Here is a 23,512-nt window from a genome sequence, read left to right on the forward strand (position 1 = left end):
ATGGGCTCTCATCACCAAAACAAGTTTGACCTCAACGGCAGCGATGAATCTGCCAACAAAAAGCTCATAACCGATGCAGAAATTTGTTTTGAATTCTCCCACCATCGCCAGGACGTTGCCCGCATCAACAATGGAAGCTTCGGTTCCTGCCCCGCCTCCGTGATTGCCGCTCAGAAGAAATGGCAGCGTCAATACCTCCAACATCCCGACAATTTCTACTTCAAGCAGCTCAAACCCTCGATTCTCCGTAGCCGTCAAGCGATCAAGGAACTGATCAACGCCGAATATGTCGACGAGGTGTCAATCGTCGATAACGCCACCACCGCTGCTGCTATTGTCCTTCAACAGACAAGCCGGGCTTTCATCAAAGGCATGTACAGCAAAGGTGATGCAGTAGTCATGCTTCATTACGCCTACGGCTCCGTCAAGAAATCCGTTCAGGCATACGTTACTGATGTCGGCGGAAGAGTCATCGAGGTTCACCTTCCTTTCCCTGTAAGCTCCAACGACGAAATTATTAATGAATTTAGGAAAGCCCTTGAAGAGGGTAGGTCAAATGGTCTAAACAAAGTTAGGTTAGCTGTGATCGATCACATAACATCCATGCCTTGCGTTGTTATTCCCGTCAAAGAACTGGTTCAGATTTGCAGAGAGGAGGGCGTTGATCAAATCTTCGTAGATGCAGCCCACGCGATTGGTTGCGTGAATGTTGATATGAAAGAAATCGGAGCTGATTTCTACACAAGTAATCTTTACAAATGGTTTTTCTGCCCACCAGCAGCTGCTCTACTGTACAGTCGACGGAAGTCAGATTGGGACTTGCACCATCCGGTTGTTTCACACGAATACGGGAATGGGTTAGCGAATGAGAGTGCATGGATTGGGACGAGGGACTACAGTCCACAGCTTGTGATCCCAGATGTGATTGAATTTGTGAATAGATTTGAAGGCGGGATTGAAGGTATTAGGAAGAGGAATCATACCAAGGTTTTTGAGATGGCTGAGATATTGACTAATGCATGGGGTACTAATCTCGGCGCCCCACCTGAAATGTGTGCAAGCATGGCCATGGTTGGGCTTCCGGCTTGCTTGGAAATTAAGAGTGATTCTGATTGTTTCAAGTTAAGGGCGCATTTGCGGACTCACTTTGGTGTTGAGGTGCCTATATATTACCAGGTGCCTCCTCTTACTAAGGATGATAATGAAGAGGATAATTCTATCATAACAGGGTATGCGAGAATATCTTACCAAGTCTACAACATTGTTGAAGATTACTATAAATTTCGAGATGTAATTAACAAACTGGTCAAAGATGGAATCACATGTGAGCAGCTCTTATAATAATAAAGACAATCATCATTTGTGTAACATCGATGTTTATGAATAAAATTGACATGTAACAAATAATACATCTTAATATAGTAATAATAATAATAATGTATTAAAGCTCTCTCCATATACAAACAATCAAGATGAAACATGATCTAACCGTTCTTTTTCATCAACCACCACTCTGCATAGAAAACTCGGGCACTCGGCCAAGTGGAATCATGAGCTCTTTCATGGTCTCGTATTCTTCCACACTAATTTGTGCACCCTCCAAAACCTATTCAGTAGGCCATACAGGTAAGGGTGAATAAGATTTTGAAACACATGAACAGGTTTAAAAGTATATGGTGAATGTTACTCTAAATCAGCATAAGATAATATTTTCTTTACTCCATTCATTATTAACTCAAGATAAATCACAGCTTATATTAAGAATATCAAACCTTGTTAAGAAAAATTCTCCGGTTTGTCATGTGGGCTGTGAGTGCAGGAATTCTGGAAACTGAGAGAACTTCAATGAACAAAAAGACAATCACTCGCCATTGCTTCATTCGGAATCCCGGAAGTGGGTCAACAAACGACATGGTTTCCAGTAATAGGCCCTGTCACATAGAAAAAACACTTTTGAGAGATTTCCCAAAACGAACATTAAAAGAAACACATGGAAGGACAAAATAGTACACCACAATGTCATACTTTCACTTATGGAAAGCATTAAAGCAATAACAAATCACATGTTGGGACAATAGTGTAAATGCTTAATAACTAGAGATAGCAAATCCATACAAAACCAGCTCTAAGAACTTTTAGATGCTGAATGTGGATCAAATCAATCATGACAGATTTCAATTAGAAGCCATCCTGGAAAACTAGATCTAACAGGCTAAAATAAGTTGATCTTGGAAGGGATATTTAGGCAAAATACCAAAAATTAAAAATCTTACAAGGCAGAAGAAAAAACAATAATTAAATTTGCTAGTCCAGAACAAGTACCAGTTCCTTCTCAAGAGTGGATACAGGTGTGGAAAGTCTAAGATCTGTGATAACTCCTGGCAGTGCACGAGCAAGACATCCAGAAAAAGTCTGTTTAATTTCAGAAGAACGGCCCTCAGACAATACAATTTTCTGGGGATACTCTCTTCCGTTGACAGTTACAAAATCTTCATGATCATCTTCATTCCGGCCATAAATGAAGGCCAAAGAGGATGATGATGTCCATGCAAAAAGTGCCATCCACATAGTTGCAAACGACGATAACTGAAGCCAAAAAGAAAGAGCAAAAACAGATGCATCAGAAGAAGATAAACAAACAACCCACCAAAAAGTGGAAAGGCAATTTGACAAGAGCACGCTTACAGTCAAGCTAAACCCTTCAGGTGTACTGTCGTACCAGGAATCCTCAGATTCAAATAAATTATAATTGGGAACCCCAGGTTTTTTAAGCAACTTTGTAGGTTCTTGTTCAGGTTCAATCGTGTCAGGATACGGAAGCACAATAATCCCAGCTTCGGATACTATAGACAAAACGAAATACAGAAGTTATGGATAATCAAATGAAATTCAAATAAAAGTTGTGTAAAAACAATCACAGTGCAAAAGAGGCTGACTCACGGGCATCAGAGACATCAATCTCCCCCGAAGAAATGGCTGTTGCTGCTTCAGTCAATGCTCTCGCACATGCTTCTGCTGATGCACGTCGGAGTTCGTCATCATTGACTTCTCCACTAGAGGACATGACATTTTCAGAAGATTCTTTCACATTTTGGAATTCTTGGACCTTGGGTTGGTTACTGTTCCCTATGCTCTCGTCCCATCTAACAGATTGACTCGCCTTATTAACTCCAGCAGATTTTAAACAAGATTTCAGTGCAGCAACACTTGAACTAGTAGCTTTTACATCGTCATATTCTTCCTTCACCCCAGAAATATTAGCACTAACAATTTCTAATTGAGGGTCGCTAGTGAAATGTTTCTCTTGCTTAGGCTCTTTCGAAAAGGTCTCCCTACCATCCAACATAGACCCAGATTGATTATCCAGTAAAGTGAATTCGTTTTCCATTTCCTTTTTAGCTGTTTTCCCTTTTCTTCCCCCCTTCAACTTTGCTTTTTGCTCAATCATCTGAGAGCTTGATGATGGGGAAAGTTTTGAAATGGTATACTCATCCGAACTAATAGGGGCAGTGACAAAGTCTAATTCATTGAACAGTTGACTTGATGTTCGGGTTGGCTTCGACATGGTGGATTCTTCAGAAGTGATTATAGTACTCCTGAATTCCGTTTCATTGAAAGTCACTCTCTTTTGCTTATTATTCGCCTTAGTCTTTTTAGACACTGCATCGTGCATAGACGGTTCAGCTATATTCAGTAAACAATACCATATGCCTAGAGAACAAAGTGTTGAAATCAATATAATTCATTTTACCTCCTTTTTGCTGATCATGTTGTGAAGATTTCAACATTTGATCACTCTGAGGAACGTATCCCTCAATTGCATTAGATGGACCAATCCATTCTTCCAAAGAAACCAGTCCAGCAACACTTGAAACATCATTTTCCTGTATTTTCAGCTTTGACATTCCAAAATCTCCCTCTGTCTCTAACCCTTTCTCAGTCTCCAAGCTCTTTCTTTCAAACAATTTCAAAACATTATTTAGCTTTTTGGAGTTCAAAACATTACACCTCTCATTAGGAAAATTTGTAGCGAATGCTCTGCTATTAATGGCGCAACCCGTTGAACAATACAAGTAGGTTTCATGAAGATCATAAACTTTATGTTCCTTCACCGAAATCATGTACCGTCCCTTACGAGAACGCTCAGCTGGTAACGATTGATCGCATAATGGATATCCACAGGCTTTCGCGATTGTTCTCTCAGTCACAACATCCAGATAATCACTTCTGGACATTATAGAGCTAGCAGCAAACAACTTGTCTTCGTTGTCAATGCCTTCTAGTAGTATTAGCTGGATTCTATGAATGGCATCATTAATAGTGATTCGTCTGTTTTCCTCCATCGAACTGCCGAAAATAAACGGTACGGCTAGGGTTAAAGTCAGACTAGTACAAAACTTAAACCTAGAACTGATGATTGAAAATGAAAGAAGATAATAGCGAGATTTGTAAATAAATTGAATAGAGGAAGGGAAAGCATGGGAGATACTTTTACTTATGGAAGTTCGCCTTCGCCTTCGTCTTCGTCGTTGTTAGCTGCTCGAAGAAGGATTGAAGAGAACGGGAATGAAATGGAGGAGGAATTAGAAAGTGGACATGGGCTTCACATAATTGTCCTAGGCCTAACTGAAATAGTGGTCGATGGGCCTATTTTACATAAATCCTAGTATGGTCCGAATATTAAGCAGACTAATTACCTGGGCCTAGCCACAAATAATCTGAATATAATGAAATAAAATAATTTATTAAAAAAAATAGTTTTTATATAATAAATAATGATGGCAATGAAGCGGACAGGGACAGGGAATGCATTTATCATTTTCGTCCCATTTTTATTTCGGGAACTTTTTTAATACCATCTCTGTCCCGTTCAGTTTCGATCGGTTTTGGAGAATCCCGCGGGCACCATTAATAAAATATTTTAAAAAATTATACAATAAAACAGATTTTTTTAAATAATATATATTATAATATATTAAAATTTTATATTATTATAAAGAAATAAACTTATTACTCTTATAAAATATAATGAATAAATAAATATATTAGTAAATTAATATATTTAATTATATTTATAGTATTCGGGTAAGAATCGGGGTGAGATCGGGGCAGGTCGAGGCGGGACACAAATACCATCTCCGCCTCATCCTCATTCGGTTTCTAAGAAAAACTGTCACAAACGGGATAATTCGGTTTGATTTTATTGGGACGGTTTCAAATTACAATCCTTAAGTGACAGGGTAGGGAATGATCATACATCATTGATTGAAAAATAAAATAAAAAGTTCCTAAAAAAAATGAGATAAAAATTAATATATTTTTTAACCAATCGAAATACGTTAAGTCATTTACTTCCTCAATCTCTTACTCAAATTGTCTTCTCAATCATTAATCGAATAAATAATATAAGACTGAAGAATGAAGATAAGCTCCCATATTTAATCCACACTAATTGTTAAACTTTTTTTAAAAATAAAAGAATATGTTGTTAATAATATAAGATGGAATCAGAAACATTTTAAGCACTAAAAAACAAAATTTGTGTTTGTTAAATGATTGAACTTTTTAGGTGTTATTTTATTTACTTTTTAAATTTAAAAATAAAATTTATAACAGAATCATTATTATAAATTTTAATCATTAAATCACTTAATTCATTAATTAAAATATTTTAATAATTAATTATACACAAACCCATATTAACCTACTTTTAATTAAAAAAGATGAGAAGAACCTAAATAAACTCAAAATCAATTCAACTCAAACTCAATAGTATAATATATATACATATATATATATACATATATATATATACATATATATATATATACATATATATATATATACATATATATATACATATATATATATACATATATATATATACATATATATATATACATATATATATATACATATATATATATATATATATAATTAGTATGATTTAGTATTCCATTTTATGTGAACTAGTCAAAAATAACTATTTTTTTAATAAAACTTTTATATCACATCAATATCATTACGAAAGTATTCATTTTATCATTTAAAATACATTTACTTTATTCTTATAAATTTAATATAAAATATATTTATATTAATTTAATAAATTCAAATAACCTATTTTTTCATTAGAAAATATTTTTTTTTACAAAATTCTAATAACTCTCAAATAAGAACTAGCCTTGGACTCGGCCCAATTTGGTTGGCTATATTGACTAAGAAATGTATATGGTCTTTTTTAATTAAGTAAGCAAAAGTCAAAAGTCCTCTCAATAATTGAGCAAATAACTACTACCCTTCTTAACTAGTGGTCTTAAATCAATTCCCTATTCCTATCAATGATATATTTTTCATTTTGTGCCTATAAAAGTTATAGATTCACTCAATTTGAAGGATGCAGTTTATGTCTCTCTACTTTAGATTAATATTATTCAATTTAGGGGGAGGTTGATGTACTAAAGCAACGAAGAATTAAGGTTATTTCAATCTTAATAAGGCCAATCCGGTTTCTCTATAAATTTTCTTCTCCAATATCCTTGCTTCTTCTCTTTATAATAGTTTTTTTCAATCTACGTTAATTGACAAGAATTAGACTAAAGAAGAAGCAAATGATGGAAGAAATCGGGTTGGCTTTATTTAGATTAAGTTAAACCTTAGAGATTGTGATGACATGAGAGATTATGATTATATCAAGGGAATCCACTTTAGTTATAGCGAAAGAGTTTGATATTTTGCATATTGTTAGTGAGATTAAAGTTAAACAAATGCAAATTATATATTATAGTTATTAGGGTAGATCATATATGTCACAAAGATGTGAAATTGACGACTCATTTACTTTGCATTGTCGAAGGGTGGGTAATATTTGAAATCTTTTGTGGAGCAAGACTATAATTCACTAGGTGATGCTCGAGTTCCTGAATAGTTGTTGGAAAATTTAGATTGAGTTGAATTTGGGTTATCATATCAATTATTTTATGATGGAACTATCTAGTTGGAGAGAAATTATTGAATCTTCAATGATCGTAGTTGACTGATTATATTATTAATAAAATTTATTATTATGACGTTTTTTAGATTCGTTCTAAAAAATCGTTAGAGACGGTCAGAGAGAGTTAATCGTTCTTCTAAAGGACTTAGAATCTCAATAATTTATTGGGCAGCGTGTTTGCATTTTTTTCTTCTTATTATTTTCATGTTTTTTGATTTTTTTTCTAATGTCAGTCTTTGTATTTAAAATCATTTTAGTTTTTTTATAGTATAATGGACAGTTTTCAAAAAGATATTACGGTCTATTTGGAAAATCGGTACTAAAATTTTAATTTCAATTTTACAATAATTGACATTGAATTACAAATTCAATTGATATGTTTGAAAAAATTATATAATTATAATTTAATTCAAATTTTTATATTTAAATAAAATATAATAAAAATATTTTAAATATATATTATTTATATGATTAAAATATTAGTCTGACACATCTTATTAAGATAGTTAATTAAGTGCCAATGTTTTGTTTAGAGTTAAGAACAAAATATTTGTTAGTTTTCTAAATTTAAAAAAAAAAATAGTTTTGTTTGACATGTTAATTCTTAAATTCAAAAAAATAAAATATTGATTTAAAATATTAAATTCATAAATTAAAAAAATCAATTTAAAATGATAACTTAATAAATTAAAAAAGAATATAGGTTCGATATTTTAACTTCCTAAATTAAAAAAAAAAAAAATTATCCTTTTAACGTTATTCGTGTTGTAAATGATAAAATAATAGAATATTTTATTTTAAAAATATAGAAAAAAATAAATATTAAAATTACAATTTTGAATTAAAAAAAAGTAGAATTATTGATAATTATAAAATCACATTAATTTAAATTTATAATTCTAATTTTAATTCTTAATCTTAAATGGTTCCATGATTACCAAACACACATGGTTATTTGCATTTTATAATTTTGGTGTAATTTATAGGAACAAAATTGCTTTTTAATAAGCATTGCCCCATATGTGCCACTTTTTAAAATAGAAAAAAACTTCACATTAATTGTTAACGTGAGATCTACATTAATTATAAAATTAACCATGAAAGAGTAGATCTGCTCCAAATTTATAGAAAGGTAATTAGAAATAATTCGATCTATTACATTTCTATTTAAAGGTCACTTTCATTAGTCCTAATCTATTTGGCTATGTCGATGTCATTGAACCTATATACTGTGCCATGGTCCAACCGTCCAATCGACCAGTGCATGTGGATTGTGAGTGTTAGTCATTGATCAAATTGGTTTTTCAAAAAGAAAAGGAAAAAAATTGGTTTAGCTCTATATACTTTCCATTACTCAAAATGAGTGGATGACACTTTCTTATCACTTGCTTTTTGACCATAGTCTCTAGCTCTTACAAATATTATACTCATTTTTTTTATCAAATAATTGATTGTAATCATTACTCAAAGATTATGATTTTGTTTTATTTATTTTTAATTGTTCATTTTTTAATATATTTTTAGTAATGATATGTTAAACTAAGTTAGATTAAATTACATTATGTCTATATTATGTTATTTAAAAAAAAATAACATAATTGTGTCTCACCTACATAGATGGTAGAAAATGTATAAAATATTTATAGCATAAACCAACTGAAAACTCGTTATTTGATTTTTTATTTTTAAAAGTTAATACAATATGATATAAACGAGAATCATTTAAGTCTAACGACAAAAACAATATAAAAATCTGTGTTTAAAATATCACAAAAATACTCGAAACAAAACACTATTACTAATTTTGGAAAGGGTTTTCATTATTTTGTTAAACAAAAGGGTTTATATATGATCTTAGTGATAAGTTAAAACATACTTAAAAAAGAAAAGGGGGACAAAAATGGGTTGGTGACTTGGTGTATGTCTCACCCTGAAATCTGTGACTAGCTACGTTGGGACGCACTAAAATCCATGATCAGATCAGATCTATTATATATATATATATAAAAATAAAAGTTCAACCCTAGTTAGTGCCATTCTATGTCAATTTCACTATAAGGCTTTTGACCCAAATTCAATTTTAGACCTGACATCTTTAAGTGGACATTGCTATATATATAGAGAGAGTTTAACCATTTTTACAACATTAATCTTTTTCAAAAAGATAAATGGCCGGGCACCATCACAACATACCATATTATATTCATTATAAACATGTAAAGTTGTTAGTCTAGATGAAAACTTTTGCATTGTTTATCATAGTTTTAGTGAATTTATATTTCTAAATAATGAAAATAATAATTTACAACTTATTAACGAATAAAATAGTGACAAACGCTTACAAGTTATTTTGTTACTTTGATAAAAGTTTACAATGATAAAAAAAATATATATATGGTCATGATCAAGAAAACAATATTCAAAATTATAATCTAAATCATAATTTAAAAAATAATTTGTATATTAATAGAATAAAATCTTACTGTAATTTGAATGATGAAGTAAGAAACTAATATCCAAAACTATTTTATATCAAACCAAAAGCTTCACTTACTTTAATTTTGACTATAATAATTTAAACAGGCTTTTCTATTCTTACACTTGCAACAATATTCAAATTAATTAGTATTGGTGTGTTTCTTGCACCTTTCAACTTGGATTTCCTTTTTGTCAATTTCTTGGAAGTTTTTTTCAGTAAATACTTGCCATTATTTTATTTTTAATGAAAAATATTAAACTGTCACAAGTAAAATAAACTAGTAATAAGGAGCATATGAATGACCATATATACTTGAAGAAAAAAATGAAATTTTATACTTATAATTTAATAACTTTTCTTTTTCTAAAATGAATGACAAAGATAATGAATGACAACAACAGAAAATAAAATAAAAAAGAATTCAAAATAAAAGTATAAAAAGATCACAAACACATTTTTCTTTAAATCTTTTTTAAAAACATCTCATTCTACACATCCAAACAAATTTATAAAGTTTACGAGGTCTTTAAAAACGTTTTAAATTAAAATGAGGTCGTATTAACTTTTTAAATTAAAAACTGAAATTTATTTTTATCTTTAAATGGACACATCTTGCAAGTTGAGATCCATTTTTATATGAATGTAAATAGAATGACTAATTTTAATCTCACAAAATTAAAAGACGACAAAATATGTACTATAAAATAAAATACATAAAGAGAATAATAAGCTCTCTTCCCAAATTAATATGGAAAATTTGATTCACAAATAAAAATAGCATCCAAGATAGCTTTATCAACTATAGAAAAACAAAATTATCAATTTTTTATTTCTTAGTTTAGAAGAACCCTTATTTTACTCATGCATACCATTCATAGCCATCCCAATTCTCCAACCCAAAAAGCTTAGAATATTCCATTTTAAATTTGTTGACAGTGATGTATATTGATGGAGTTAATGTGATTTTAGAAAGAAAAAAACAAGTTGTCAATCAATAACAAATATAGAAAATTAAATGCTATTGTTATATATGAAATAGGTTGATACAAAAAAACAACAATTTTATCATTTTGTATGTATCAAAATTCAAAATTATGTTATGTAATAAGATATCCAAATGAGTTTTTCATCTTATTTATTTAAAGAATAGTTATTAAAGTCCAATTATTGACCAGCAAAAGCAGTAAAAAAATGAGAATGAAACCTACTTTTGAGATTAATCTAATTTTTTGGATTATGCATAAATCTATTGAACACCGATGCAAGACATGTACTTCGGATCGTAAAAGGGTTGACTTAAGAGTATTTGAGAAACTCTTTTGTTATTTAGTTGGAAAAAAATCGTTTAAATTTTTAAGGAGTATCAAATTGAATTTAATGTATTAGCCGATAATCTAATCACTATTTTAGAAGATTTAAGAGTCTTAAAATGTAATTGTTTGAATTTTATTGGTTCATACCTGTTTTACAAACTAAATTAACCAAGAGAATGCAATTTAAAAAATTATAAATATTTCACATCTGAAATGTGCATTAATTAAATTAAGTGACCATCTTTTATTTCTCTTTTAGATATATACACACATATAATCAAATAACAAAATCTTCCATAAATGTTAATTTGTTTGTTTGTTATTGATTAACATGATCAATCTTTGTCTTCTTCTATGATTAATTTTTGTCTCAACCTTAAGCTAAAATAGGTTTGATTTTTGTCTCATTCTAACATCATTATCACAATGTCAAATTGCCACCATTCACTTAGAATGTGATCATCTCCCCAACCTCATCTTCGCACCATTATTTTTCTTCAAATTTCTTTCTTTTTTTCTTAGAAACAAGCTCTTCATTGGACTCAGAAATTATATGTTTCTTAAATTGAGACTAAGATGTGATCAATTACATTGCTTGAATTGATGGTTTATGTGTTGGTGAGATTTAAAAAAATAGTTTCAGTTTGCCCTCTACTTTAAATTGAATGCCATGAATGTTGAAATGAAAGAAAAAAAAAAGTAAAAATGGAAAATAGTTGAATGCCATTAAGGCTGATCAGGCAATTTAAGGCTGGTTCATTTATTCATTTGTTCCGTTGGCAAAGAATTGGAAAAGAGAATTAAATGACATTAAGATCATTGATTCCCTTTCATAGATTGGAGAGAAGAAAAATTATAGTTGAATGTCATTTAATTTTTTCTTCCTTTAGTTTAAAATTTGTCTACTACTTTCTTTTTATTTAAAAAATCCATTTATTAAAATGGACAAAATATAGTCTCTTAAACACAACAATCAAAACATGCAACAAAAATGAGGGAAAATAAATGATTAACAAACATGAACAATTTTAAAACTCATCAAAGATATGATTAAGTTCATTAACCGTCTCTATATCTGATTGAAGAATATCGCTTTAACATCATAAAAAATTCATTGTGAATTATAACGTAATGAGCGACCAAATGTTTTACAGTTAGTCCACTATTAAATTATCATAATAGAGATGCAGTGATTTATATTAATTGTGCTAGTTTTCTCAATCAAAACATCATAGTAACTATCAATGGACTTGACATCATTTACTATATCTCAATCACGCTCCAAAGAGGCTTGAAATACCAACTACCAATTTACAAGGTAAAACATGTAAGATGTCGATTTTGCCTCCAAAAGACACAAAGGATGACGGCCGACCATAATTTTACAATACAAGGTTTGTATATACAATTTTATGCAATTTTGAGTCAAAATGTTAGACTATCCCTTTCCATTGATGAGGCCTGAAATGATTATTCAATTAGAATGCAATTCTTGGATTAATCTGGCACAAAATCACACTTTTTATAAGAATGTTTCTTTTTTTTTTTTGGAAAAACGGTTTATAAGAATGCATTATCATGGTGGTAGATGTATGTTACATGGGAATGTGCATGAAGGAATATGGAATAGCAGAATAATGTCCATTATAAAAAAAAAAAAAAAATAGAAATCCCCGTAATAAGCGCCGATCCTAGTAAAATAACTTATGCAGTTGCATTGCCCCCACTTTTATAGGACGTATTTTTTTAATATTTAATAGTATTATTAATTATATATTATATTATTAGTCCTATTTTTTCTCCTTTCTCATATTAAATATATATATATATATAACTTTTTTATCATTTTTTAATCTCTTTTTTCTATATTATATTAAATTAAATATTTATATCTTATTTTATATTATTAAAATTAAAAAAAATTGCATTGAGTCTTCACGCAATAAGAATGCTACCCTTCATACAAAAATAATCGATGATGATTGTGTTTATGTTTTGATTTTCTTTACAATCACAAATATTTATGATTTCTTTCTTTCTTTTTGATGTCTTATATATTAAGTTATATCCGTGACAAATTAATCTTGGATTGTTTTTGTGTTCTGCTACACGTTGCAAGCTATATTTGTGGTAACATAACCAATAAAATTAAAATATTTCACTTTTTCATAAGATTTATTCCTACTTATTTGTAAAATATAAAGCCATTTTGATCATTTTACCAAATACCTAATTCTTAGTCTAAACCATTAAAAAAAAACACTTCATTATTCAAATAATCCTTTGTCAATCAAAAACAAGCCTATCATCCAGTTTTGATGGGAATAGAGAGATTGTGCTTATTTTGATTGATACAATTTTTCTTATTTTATAAATTAGTTACCTTTATTTAAATTTGAATATAAATCATAATTAATAAGTGTTTTAAATATGTCATATGTCATGTATTTAGAGAGAAAAGTGTTGAAAAAATGAGATATGTAATTAATTAATACTCTTTTGAGAGATTATAAAGAAAAAGAAATATAAAGAGAGAAACCTTAAATTTATTATTATGAGCTTGTTTTCTTATTGGGTTATTTATATTATTGTCAAATAACTGATTATCTTATTTATTAATTTTGTGCTCCAACCAACTCAAAATAGATAAACAATCTATCCCAAACAATCTCATTAATAATTCATTTTTATGGAATAAGATCTTGAATTAATAACTTTTTCTTTTCTTAATTAATTTTAAATTAAACAAACTTTACCCTTAAAATGCAATAAGTGTCACATTAAACATAAATATTCAAACTCAAAATAATATTTTTGAGATATTCATTTTTACACTAATTTTTTAATTTTTTCAATACTACTTATATATTTATTAATTTTACAAATTTAACTTCAATATTTTTTCAAACTCACAGCATTAGAAAAAATATGATTAAATTAATTATAAATGTTTATGTTTCATTTTATATATTTTTTTATGATAAATCCACACCAATTATTTATATTTTTTCACCTTTGTGTGTTATTTTAATAATTTTTTTTTTTTATCAATTTTGTTCATTATTATAAATTTATGTTAAGTAAAAAATATAGGATAAAAAATAAACATATAAAAAACTAAATATATAAATTTCACTTGCACTAAAAGTTAAAAAGGACTTAATTAAAAAAAATTAAAAATAAGTTTTTGAATGGTATAAATGCATATATGCATTTGTTGGAAAGAGAATATATGGTGAAATACGCACTACGTATTTGAGGATGAGTGTATGTTTCACTTCAAAAACCCATTTTGAGTTCTTGAGAATTAAAAAAAAAAATTGGTTTTGAACATCCTATTAAAAAACTTCCTTCATAGCAATTTTTTTTATATTTTTTTTCATTTGGTTCATATTCAAGATTTTAGATTATGATATTACAATATTATTGTTTAAATGTCAAGGACAAAATGGGTCTTACAAAATGAGTCTCTCGTCGCAACCGATTTTAGAAAGATACCCCTAGAATAGACAAGCCCTACCTAGTAGCTAGCATTGATCAATTTTTTATTTTTATTTTCATAAGAATTCAATGAAATATTGCATTAGTAATTAGGTGACTTCACAACATGTTTATATATAATATTCATTGTAATATAAAAATTGAACTCATTCATTTCCTTAATTTATTTTCTTTAAAAAAATGGTATAAACCAAATGAATATCAATGTAATTTTTTATATGTTTTCAGATACCATACAAAAATTGCAAGTATATAAGTATTTCATTTCGATACAATTAACATCTTTTTTTTAATTCGATACAACTAATTATCTCAAAACCAAAATACACAAATTAGTTCATTATGATACATTTTTGTAAAAAATTATTCGTAAATAACTCCAAAAAATAATCACTAACATTTCTAATTTTCAAAAAAAGAAATTAAACTCATAAACATAATAAATCATTACTCGTCACATGATGAGCTCAGAAAACCAGTAAACCAAAAATGACGAGCTCAGAAAATCAGTAAACCAAAAAAGTCAATTATTTCTTACCTGTTACGTTCTCGTTGTTTGTCGGGCATTTTCAAATGAATATCAATGTAATTTTTTATGTATTTCCAGATACATACAAAAATTGCAAGTATATAAGTACTTCATTTCGATACAATTAACATCTTTTTTTTAATTCGATACAACTAATATCTCAAAATCAATATTTTTTAAAACATAAAACATATTATTTTATTAATCAAAATCCACAAATTAGTTCATTATGATACATTTTTGTCAAAAATTATTTGTAAATAACTCCAAAAAATAATCACTAACATTTCTAATTTTCAAAAAAAGAAATTAAACTCATAAACATAATAAATCATTACTCGTCACATGATGAGCTCAGAAAACCAGTAAACCAAAAAAGTCAATTATGTCTTACCTGTTACGTTATCGTTGTTTGTCGGGCATTTTCAAATGAATATCAATGTAATTTTTTATGTGTTTCCAGATACATACAAAAATTGCAAGTATATAAGTACTTCATTTCGATACAACTAACATCTTTTTTTTAATTCGATACAACTAATATCTCAAAACCAATATTTTTTAAAGCATAAAACATATTATTTTATTAATCAAAATACACAAATTAGTTCATGATACATTTTTGTCAAAAATTATTCGTAAATAACTCCAAAAAATAATCACTAACATTTCTAATTTAAAAAAAAAAGAAATTAAACTCATAAACATAATAAATCATTACTCGTCACATGATGAGCTCAGAAAACCAGTAAACCAAAGAAGTCAATTATGTCTTACCTGTTACTGTTACGTTCTGGTTGTTTGTCGGGCATTTTCAAATGAATATCAATGTAATTTTTTTATGTGTTTCCAGATACATACAAAAATTGCAAGTATATAAGTACTTCATTTCGATACAACTAACATCTTTTTTTTAATTCGATACAACTAATATCTTAAAACCAATATTTTTTAAAGCACAAAACACATTATTTTATTAATCAAAATACACAAATTAATTCATTATGATACATTTTTGTCAAAAGTTATTCTTAAATAACTCAAAAAAAAATCACTAACATTTCTAATTTTTAAAAATAGAAATTAAACTCATAAACATAATAAATCATTACTCGTCACATGATGAGCTCAGAAAACCAGTAAATCAGAAGAAGTCAATTATGTCTTACCTGTTACATTCTCGTTGTTTGTCGGACATTTTCAAATTGTAGTTAATATTTGTGCAAAGTTTATCATTTTCTCAATCTGTTCAAGATTTACTTGTCTTATATTTTATTTCTTTTTATATTTCAGTATACTTTAACGGTTTTACATCTTTATTTTTACTTTTTTAGCCCCAAAATGTGGCATTTTACTTATTTTTTAATATACTTTTACAACTTTCGAATTTAATACCAAGATTACATTTTTTATTATAATATTTTCTCAACTTTACTAATCTCTGTTTTTTTTTTAAATAATCCGGGTTATTCGTTTATAATACATATCTATCTGATGTCGCATTTTTTTTTCTATTATTTTTGTATCATACATAGCTAGCTAGTTAATTGAGAACCTCATATTGCTCTTTTCTTTTTCAAATTTTGTATCTTTGGTATGAAGATTGTAAGTGCTGTTATTTTCATTAACTAATAATTATTACTTAATTAGCTGATGATATAGACATGTTTTCCTTAATTTCTTCATTTAATAATAATAAAAAATATTGAAAATACAATTAGTCAAAGCAGACCATGCATTAAATATTTGAATTAGGATTCTCTTTTCTCTATGCTTCTTCTCGCTGTTAATGGTGTTCATCATTCTGATCAGGCTACATTATATACACAATCATAAATATTTGTATTAGCTGGATCACCAGTTTTAGATTTAATTGAGCCCCTGAACACAGCATTGAATAATTAATTAGAAATGGAGATGAGTGACTAGTGTAAATTGGCCGCAAAAATAACATATCATTGAACGCAATTAATTTGGCAAACAGGTCAATTAAATGATCAAAAAAAGCTAGCTAGCCTTCTGCTGGCAACCAACCATTTCAAATTTATTACCTATATTTATATATATAGCTATTACTAGCTATATACATACTTTAATTTTTATTAACTTTCTTTTAATAATAATATTATGTCATTGTTTCTCTAAATATTGATACTAATTATAATATTTGCATTAATTAAAGCTTGCCCGAGAACACCATTAACTAGGTAAGTAAATAAAAGTTTAATCTTTATGTGGTAAAATTAGTAAATTGAAAACTAATAAAGTGAAAACTAACTAGTTAATAATAACGTGATGGTAAAAAAGCTTTAACCGAAAGCAAACATTTAAATTATGATGATGGTTCTTTACCCTTTTAATTTTGTCCCATCCCCAATACCATGAAACAGTATTTATTTATTAATTGTTTTTCTAAAATATAATATAATATATGTATGTAACATGATATAAACACCACCATCCATCCGTTACTACTCTTTTCCTATATATACATACATAACCCACCTAACTTTGATATCAATTCAATCTTCTAGCTATTCTCTCTCCCTCTCTCTGCATTTTCAAGTTCTTGGTCGATTCATCAGCTTATTTTGCTAGAGAGAGAGAGAAAGAGTTGTAAATCACTATCTTATTTCAATGGGAAAAGCTGGTGTCGTGCCGTTTTTGGCAATGGTGTTGGTGCAATTTGGATACGCCGGCATGAACATCTTGTCCAAGCTCGCCATGGATTCCGGCATGAACCCTTTCATCCACGTGGCTTACCGTCAAATCTTTGCATCCATTGTCATTGCCCCAGTTGCTTATATATTAGAAAGGTAAAAACCCTTTCTTGATCTTGATCTTGATCTTGTTTTAGTTCTAGTTTTGTCAAAAACCAAAAACAACCCATCAAGACTCTGTTTTCTGCAATCATTCAATGACATATGAACACAAAAATACAGTGTACGTTAGACTGTGGGTGATTATGTGTGTGTGTGTGAGAGAGAAAGAGAGTGCATGGCTGCCAAATCATACATTTCTTATATGATCAATGATCATCTTCTGATACATGCATGGTGTGACTTGTTAATCTCTCTTTCTCTCTCTTCTGTCAGTGTGTTCATCATTCATCTTTCACATTTACATTTGTTTTTTAATTGTTTTGTTTTGTTGTTCATCATCATTTGCAGAAAAATAAGGCCAAAGATGACTCTGCCTATTCTTCTCCAGATATTTTGGTCTTCCTTTTTTGGGTATATATCTCTCTCTTTCTCGATCGAAAACCGATCAAAAAAACCCGATAAGTAATATGAACAAGTATTGATTTAATTAACCCATGAATTAATTAACGCAGGGCTACGTTGAATCAAGCACTTTACTTTGTTGGTTTAAAGAACTCTACTCCAACCATAGCATGTGCATTATCCAACTTATTGCCAGCCTTTACCTTTATATTAGCAGCGATTTTCAGGTACTAATCACAAATCATCTTACTTTTTGTTATATAAAAAATCGTTTTAATTCAATGGATATGTATATATATAGGCTAGAAAAGGTGGGTCTGAAGAGGTTGGCCGGACAGGCAAAGGTGTTTGGAACGTTTACCTGCGTGGGAGGAGCGATGTTGTTGTCTTTTTATCAAGGAAAGGTCGTCATAGGTTCATCCGGTTTTCATTGGGGATCCCATCATGATATGGGGAAAAACAACAATGTTAGTCTTAGCCATAGTGATGTTCACCATAATCATCATGAACCTAGTGCATTTGTTACTTTCTTGATGGGTCCTTTAATAGTCATGGCTAGTGCTTTTGCTTGGGCTGTTTGGTTCGTCATCCAAGTAAAGATCCAATACCCACGATTTCTATTTCTTTAATTAATTAATTAATTCTTAATATTGTTCTAATTACTATTTGTTTGTTTGTTTGTTAAGGCGAGGATAAGCGAGAAGTACCCTGCACCATATTCTAGCTCGGCGATAATATGCTTCATGGCTAGCTTTCAATGTGTATTGATTGGCTTATGTTTTGATCACAAACCCTCTTCGTGGTCTTTGGCGATGCCCATTCGAGCCATCTCAAGCATTTACGCGGTAAAAATTAATGCATAAACATATATAATTAAACCAATATATTATGATGGAAAAGAGAAAGAAAAAAAGAAAAACTCCTTTAGGAGTTGTTTGTTGTTTTGGAAATGAGTAATGGAAAATTGTGTAGACTTAAGCTTTTTTCTATCTTGTAAAGTAAAAGAGAAGCATTATATTTATTTGTGTTACTTTTAATTGAAATAATTGATTGTGATGTTTTGAAATGAAGGGAGTTATATGCACTGCATTGGCGTTTTGCATAATGTCATGGTGTATACAGAAAAGAGGACCTCTTTACGTGTCGGTTTTCAGCCCTTTGTTGCTTGTCATTGTAGCTGCCCTTAGCTGGATTCTTCTTGGAGAGAAACTATACGTTGGAACGTAAGTATTTAACATAATTAATTAATTAATTTCATTAATAATTAATTAATATTTTATTTTAATTTTGCAGTCTACTAGGGTCTGTGTTGATTGTAACGGGACTGTACTCAGTTCTTTGGGGTAAAAAGAAAGAGGCTTTATTTGAAGATGAGGCAGAAGTGAACCAATTGAAAATAAGAGGGGTTAATGAGGAAGAAGAAGAATTGAGGGACTTGGAAATGCAGAATGCAATTAAGAGGCAACAACAGCAGCAACAAGGTTAAGCTCTTATGGATGATCTAAAAATGCAATGAAGTCCTTATCTTATAATATAATATATAATATGTTATCTATCTTTTTCTAATCGGTTGGTGTGTTCTTAGTTTGGTGGGCTTTCACCTTTTGTAATATTTTTTATTTTTCATTTGGAAATTATGCTGTTCTGTAATCAACTTTTTTATTTATCAGTTGGATTCGATTACACCTTTTTTTTGTTGTGGTTATAGTAAGTTAGTAACTGACTTGTTTAAACTAAATAAATTATATTTTACAATTTTAAAATATATTATAAAGTAAAGTTTAAAGTAAATAAATAAAAAGAAAAACTAGCTTCCTATAATTATAATGAGGAAAGAAAAAATATTGGACGGTCGGTGATTAGTGGTTAAAAAGTTATTTCAATTTTCAATAATGAAAATAAAAGTAGAATTAATAAAAATATAAAAATGAGTTCTCAATCCACTCCAAAAGAAATTGCAACTATCTTAAAGGCCTATTAAAAATGGTAGTAAAAGAAATTAATGTCACTATTTTTTATAAACACACTCTATCTCGATCTTAAGTTATTTGTAAAAAACATTAATTTTTATTTTATTTTATTGTTGTATCTAATATTAAAAATAGGATTGTGATATATTTAAGAAATCAAGTCAAATTTCATTCCACTTAAAAATTTTTAGTTGAAATCCAGGTCTGAATTATACTAACTTCTTACATAAATAAATAAATTTTATTTGACATTTATTATTTCATCATCTTATTATTATTATTATTATTTTAATCATGTATATTAAAAAATAATAAAATTTGTGTTTAAGTTAAAAGAAATGACATGATAAAATAAAATTTAAAAAATTACGAAAACATGAAAATAATACCCGCATTTGTTTAATATCTCATAGCTTTTCGAAAAACACAGTTCACCTTCTAACAGACGTAACAGTTTTTCGGAACAATTCTTATAAATTGTCATAATAATAATAACATTATGAATATACGAATCGAACTCATTAAATGTTCGACGATTTCTCTCAAAATAGAATGTCTATCAAACAAAATAATCGGAATTATAACTTAAATATGTAGCTATGGTCAATTCATCGTCCATTAAATCTGACTCATTCTCCACTTGGACAAAATGCAAAATAGATGATTCCACTTCCTTGTGACATCCTCCTATTATACATTATACAATTAAACAAAATATGATCGAGTATATACTTATTAGTATTCAATGTATTTGATCATATTTATTCAGACTTTATTTTATCTGATGTCATACATTATCTTTATATATTTTTTTTAAATCTAAATATTGAATAATGTTAAGAAAGATTAAATAAATAAAACTTAAAAAATAAGTTACGAAAATATATTATTATTATTATTATTAAGAAAGAAGAAAGTTATTTTAAGGCGGGTAAGTGAGTGAACTGACGGTTGAGAAGGGAACAAATTACTCTCTCTCTCTGGATCTGAATTTCCAGAAATAATTCCGAGCTTGTAGAGAGAGAATTTCCCGTCCATCTTCAAACATCTCTTGGTATGTGCTTCCTATTACGTTCAATTTTCCATGAGATCTTTTTCCATCCGAAAAAGCAATTTCTTGTAAGTATTTAATCATATTTATACGCACGATATTTTGGAATTTCAAATGATTTGATCCTGTTCATCATCCATCTAGCCTTTGATCGAACCTCGAATCATTCATATTTCTCTATGTCTTGTCTTGAACCAACTGCACGTACATTTCGTCCGATTGGAGATTGCATAATCATCCGTTAGATCTCTTTCAATTTCTTCTATACGTGTTTTGAATTTAAATCATGTTGTTGTTATTCATATATATATATATATGGAATTAGATCCTGTTATGCATCATTCAGTGATTGGCTGTAAGTAATTCATTATGCTGGAGGATTTTACTCCATATTTGCTTAGAAGGTGGCCAAAGCTCTATTAATGATAGATTTGTTCCTGTGAAAGAAACTTACTGAGCTAATAAGCAGCACTGTTAAGAGTTGAGTCTCTATATTATTTCTCCCAATGTGAAAACACATAATACTTTTGATATTGGAAAATCTGTTGATAATGTGAATGGTTTCTGAATTGTGTGTTCAACTAGTACAAAAATGGGGCTGTCTTTCACCAAGCTCTTCAGTCGGCTTTTTGCCAAGAAGGAGATGAGAATACTAATGGTGGGTCTTGATGCTGCTGGTAAGACCACCATATTGTACAAGCTCAAGCTGGGAGAAATCGTCACAACCATTCCTACAATCGGTATTATCTTAATGTTAGCAAAATCTAAAGGATATATATTTTTTATAGAGTATCTTTCCTTTTTTTTGACTGTTGTTTGTTACATATCTGACTTGTCTGTTTATTTTCTCATTCTAATAGATGATCAAAACTAGAGAATTTACTTTACATTTGATGTATGCGAATGCTTCTTAAAAGTACTTACTTTCATTGAGAATCAATTTATTGCAAATGCTATTAACATAAAATCAAAAGTAGAATTAGAAGCAGAAGCATAAACAAAATTTGGATTATGCCTGTTATCTTTATCTGGCTCTGTCAAATCACAGTTTAATTCAATTCTAATGTTTAGCTTGTGTTTGTTTTGTGCATTGACCAGGATTCAATGTTGAGACAGTTGAATACAAAAATATTAGCTTTACTGTCTGGGATGTTGGTGGCCAGGACAAGGTATGAGAAATAATTGTGATGAAGATCAGGTCCTGCCTTATGGATGCATTTTACATTGAAACTAATACTAAGAAATTGATGTTAAGTATTTGGTTCTTCAGAGCCTTTTAAGCTATATGTACCTGAATTTTCAACTTAAGCATTTCATACATGGGTAACATGAAGAGTTTGAGAAGTATGCTTCTTTTTCTTTCCTTTTTGCTGGCATATGCATCTGGTCATTTCCTTCATTATTCTCACTTTCTTATCTTTTTTGGCAATTGGGACTTTAAGAGCTCAAATGACAGAAATAATCTGAAACCGATAGTTAGTATCCCACAATGTAACTCAAGAGGGTTAGTTCAATATCAGCTCCAAGAATACAATCTTGAGATGTTTTTATTTTTACATTTTTAGATCAAGATATTTTTTGTTTGAAAAACTGAACATGACATTCTTATTTGGTGCTTCTCTTTCAGATCCGTCCTTTATGGAGACATTACTTCCAAAACACTCAAGGTCTTATTTTCGTTGTGGATAGCAATGATAGAGACCGTGTAATTGAGGCAAGGGATGAACTTCACAGGATGCTGAATGAGGTATGACAAAAATTTAGATACTTTATTGATCCATTAACATTATTCTCCATTGAAGCAGATCAACTTATAGATTTTTTTTTTAACTTTTTGTGAATAATGATCATATGTGCAGGATGAACTGAGGGATGCTGTGCTGCTTGTATTTGCCAATAAGCAAGATCTGCCTAATGCCATGAATGCTGCTGAGATTACTGACAAACTTGGTCTGCACTCTCTTCGTCAACGTCATTGGTAGGTTCAACTACAGGATAAGAAAAACATGCCAAAAATTTGATAAGAAAACACAATTCTGAAATTGAAAAGTGCATCTCTTGCAGGTATATCCAGAGCGCGTGTGCTACATCGGGAGAGGGGCTGTATGAAGGCTTGGACTGGCTTTCCAATAACATTGCCTCCAAGGTAGGATCCTATTATTAAACTAACTTATGATGTTCTTTTCTTTAGTAAATCTGGCTTAAACATAATTGTTCTTCTTTGTGGCAGGCATAACTGCCTTAGCCTGATGCTGTCCACTGTCCACATCTCCGTTCCTGCAATGTTGTTATTGATTGATTTATTAATTACCTATATTCTTCTTTATTTTTTTGCTAAAAATTAGCTATGTTTTGAATGTCTACTTATATGGTAGTAACATGGGCTTGTCCTCTTTGTATGCTTTAAATAATTAAAAATGTTACATAAATAAAAACCTCTTTACATTACTA

General features: G+C 29.4%; 4 protein-coding genes across 5 annotated transcripts; 3 read left to right on the forward strand and 1 right to left on the reverse strand.

The window, feature by feature from the left end:
• LOC124910160 (probable L-cysteine desulfhydrase, chloroplastic) lies at positions 1-1,405 on the forward strand. Its single transcript, XM_047450776.1, has one exon. It carries the CDS (start codon positions 1-3, stop codon positions 1,339-1,341), a length of 1,341 nt encoding a protein of 446 aa, XP_047306732.1. The 3' UTR covers positions 1,342-1,405.
• LOC124945802 (putative RNA polymerase II subunit B1 CTD phosphatase RPAP2 homolog) lies at positions 1,309-4,591 on the reverse strand. The gene is made up of 7 exons (XM_047486300.1): positions 4,490-4,591; positions 3,752-4,347; positions 2,941-3,660; positions 2,686-2,843; positions 2,323-2,586; positions 1,773-1,931; positions 1,309-1,606 (listed from the first exon to the last, which is right to left on the reverse strand). The coding sequence occupies exons 2-7, from the start codon at positions 4,341-4,343 to the stop codon at positions 1,502-1,504; spliced, it is 1,998 nt and encodes a 665-aa protein (XP_047342256.1). The 5' UTR covers positions 4,344-4,347; positions 4,490-4,591; the 3' UTR covers positions 1,309-1,501.
• Positions 4,592-17,345: 12,754 nt separating this feature from the next.
• Positions 17,346-19,769, forward strand: LOC124946021 (WAT1-related protein At1g09380-like). The gene is made up of 7 exons (XM_047486567.1): positions 17,346-17,632; positions 17,987-18,049; positions 18,151-18,267; positions 18,342-18,633; positions 18,727-18,885; positions 19,112-19,263; positions 19,334-19,769. Exons 1-7 carry the CDS (start codon positions 17,454-17,456, stop codon positions 19,524-19,526), a joined length of 1,155 nt encoding a protein of 384 aa, XP_047342523.1. The 5' UTR covers positions 17,346-17,453; the 3' UTR covers positions 19,527-19,769.
• Positions 19,770-20,929: 1,160 nt separating this feature from the next.
• LOC124946024 (ADP-ribosylation factor-like) lies at positions 20,930-23,509 on the forward strand. 2 transcript variants are annotated; one of them, XM_047486572.1, is made up of 7 exons: positions 20,930-21,064; positions 21,647-21,801; positions 22,160-22,230; positions 22,689-22,808; positions 22,921-23,039; positions 23,126-23,207; positions 23,292-23,509. In XM_047486572.1, the coding sequence occupies exons 2-7, from the start codon at positions 21,654-21,656 to the stop codon at positions 23,295-23,297; spliced, it is 546 nt and encodes a 181-aa protein (XP_047342528.1). In that variant the 5' UTR covers positions 20,930-21,064; positions 21,647-21,653; the 3' UTR covers positions 23,298-23,509. The 2 variants fall into 2 exon arrangements, with proteins under 2 accessions (XP_047342528.1, XP_047342527.1); XM_047486571.1 differs by having other exon boundaries at positions 20,978-21,129.
• The last annotated feature ends 3 nt before the right edge of the window (positions 23,510-23,512 follow it).

The sequence above is a fragment of the Impatiens glandulifera genome, chromosome 7, assembly GCF_907164915.1.
Source record: "Impatiens glandulifera chromosome 7, dImpGla2.1, whole genome shotgun sequence".
NCBI classification, from domain to species: Eukaryota; Viridiplantae; Streptophyta; class Magnoliopsida; order Ericales; family Balsaminaceae; genus Impatiens; species Impatiens glandulifera.

Bases quoted from the DNA above. Each gene is read 5' to 3' on its own strand.
- LOC124946024 (XM_047486571.1), top strand. From the start codon at position 21,095: ATGAGATCTTTTTCCATCCGAAAAAGCAATTTCTT. The intron at 22,231-22,688 runs GTATGAGAAATA...CTTCTCTTTCAG, and splicing joins ATGTTGGTGGCCAGGACAAG to ATCCGTCCTTTATGGAGACA. The intron at 23,040-23,125 runs GTAGGTTCAACT...CATCTCTTGCAG, and splicing joins TCTCTTCGTCAACGTCATTG to GTATATCCAGAGCGCGTGTG.
- LOC124946021 (XM_047486567.1), top strand. From the start codon at position 17,454: ATGGGAAAAGCTGGTGTCGTGCCGTTTTTGGCAATGGTGTTGGTGCAA. The intron at 18,050-18,150 runs GTATATATCTCT...TAATTAACGCAG, and splicing joins TTTTGGTCTTCCTTTTTTGG to GGCTACGTTGAATCAAGCAC. The intron at 18,886-19,111 runs GTAAAAATTAAT...TTTGAAATGAAG, and splicing joins CCATCTCAAGCATTTACGCG to GGAGTTATATGCACTGCATT.
- LOC124945802 (XM_047486300.1), bottom strand. From the start codon at position 4,343: ATGGAGGAAAACAGACGAATCACTATTAATGATGCCATTCATAGAATC. The intron at 2,587-2,685 runs GTAAGCGTGCTC...TTTTGGCTTCAG, and splicing joins CTGAAGGGTTTAGCTTGACT to TTATCGTCGTTTGCAACTAT. The intron at 1,607-1,772 runs GTTTGATATTCT...CCTACTGAATAG, and splicing joins GGAGAATTTTTCTTAACAAG to GTTTTGGAGGGTGCACAAAT.
- LOC124910160 (XM_047450776.1), top strand. From the start codon at position 1: ATGGGCTCTCATCACCAAAACAAGTTTGACCTCAACGGCAGCGATGAA.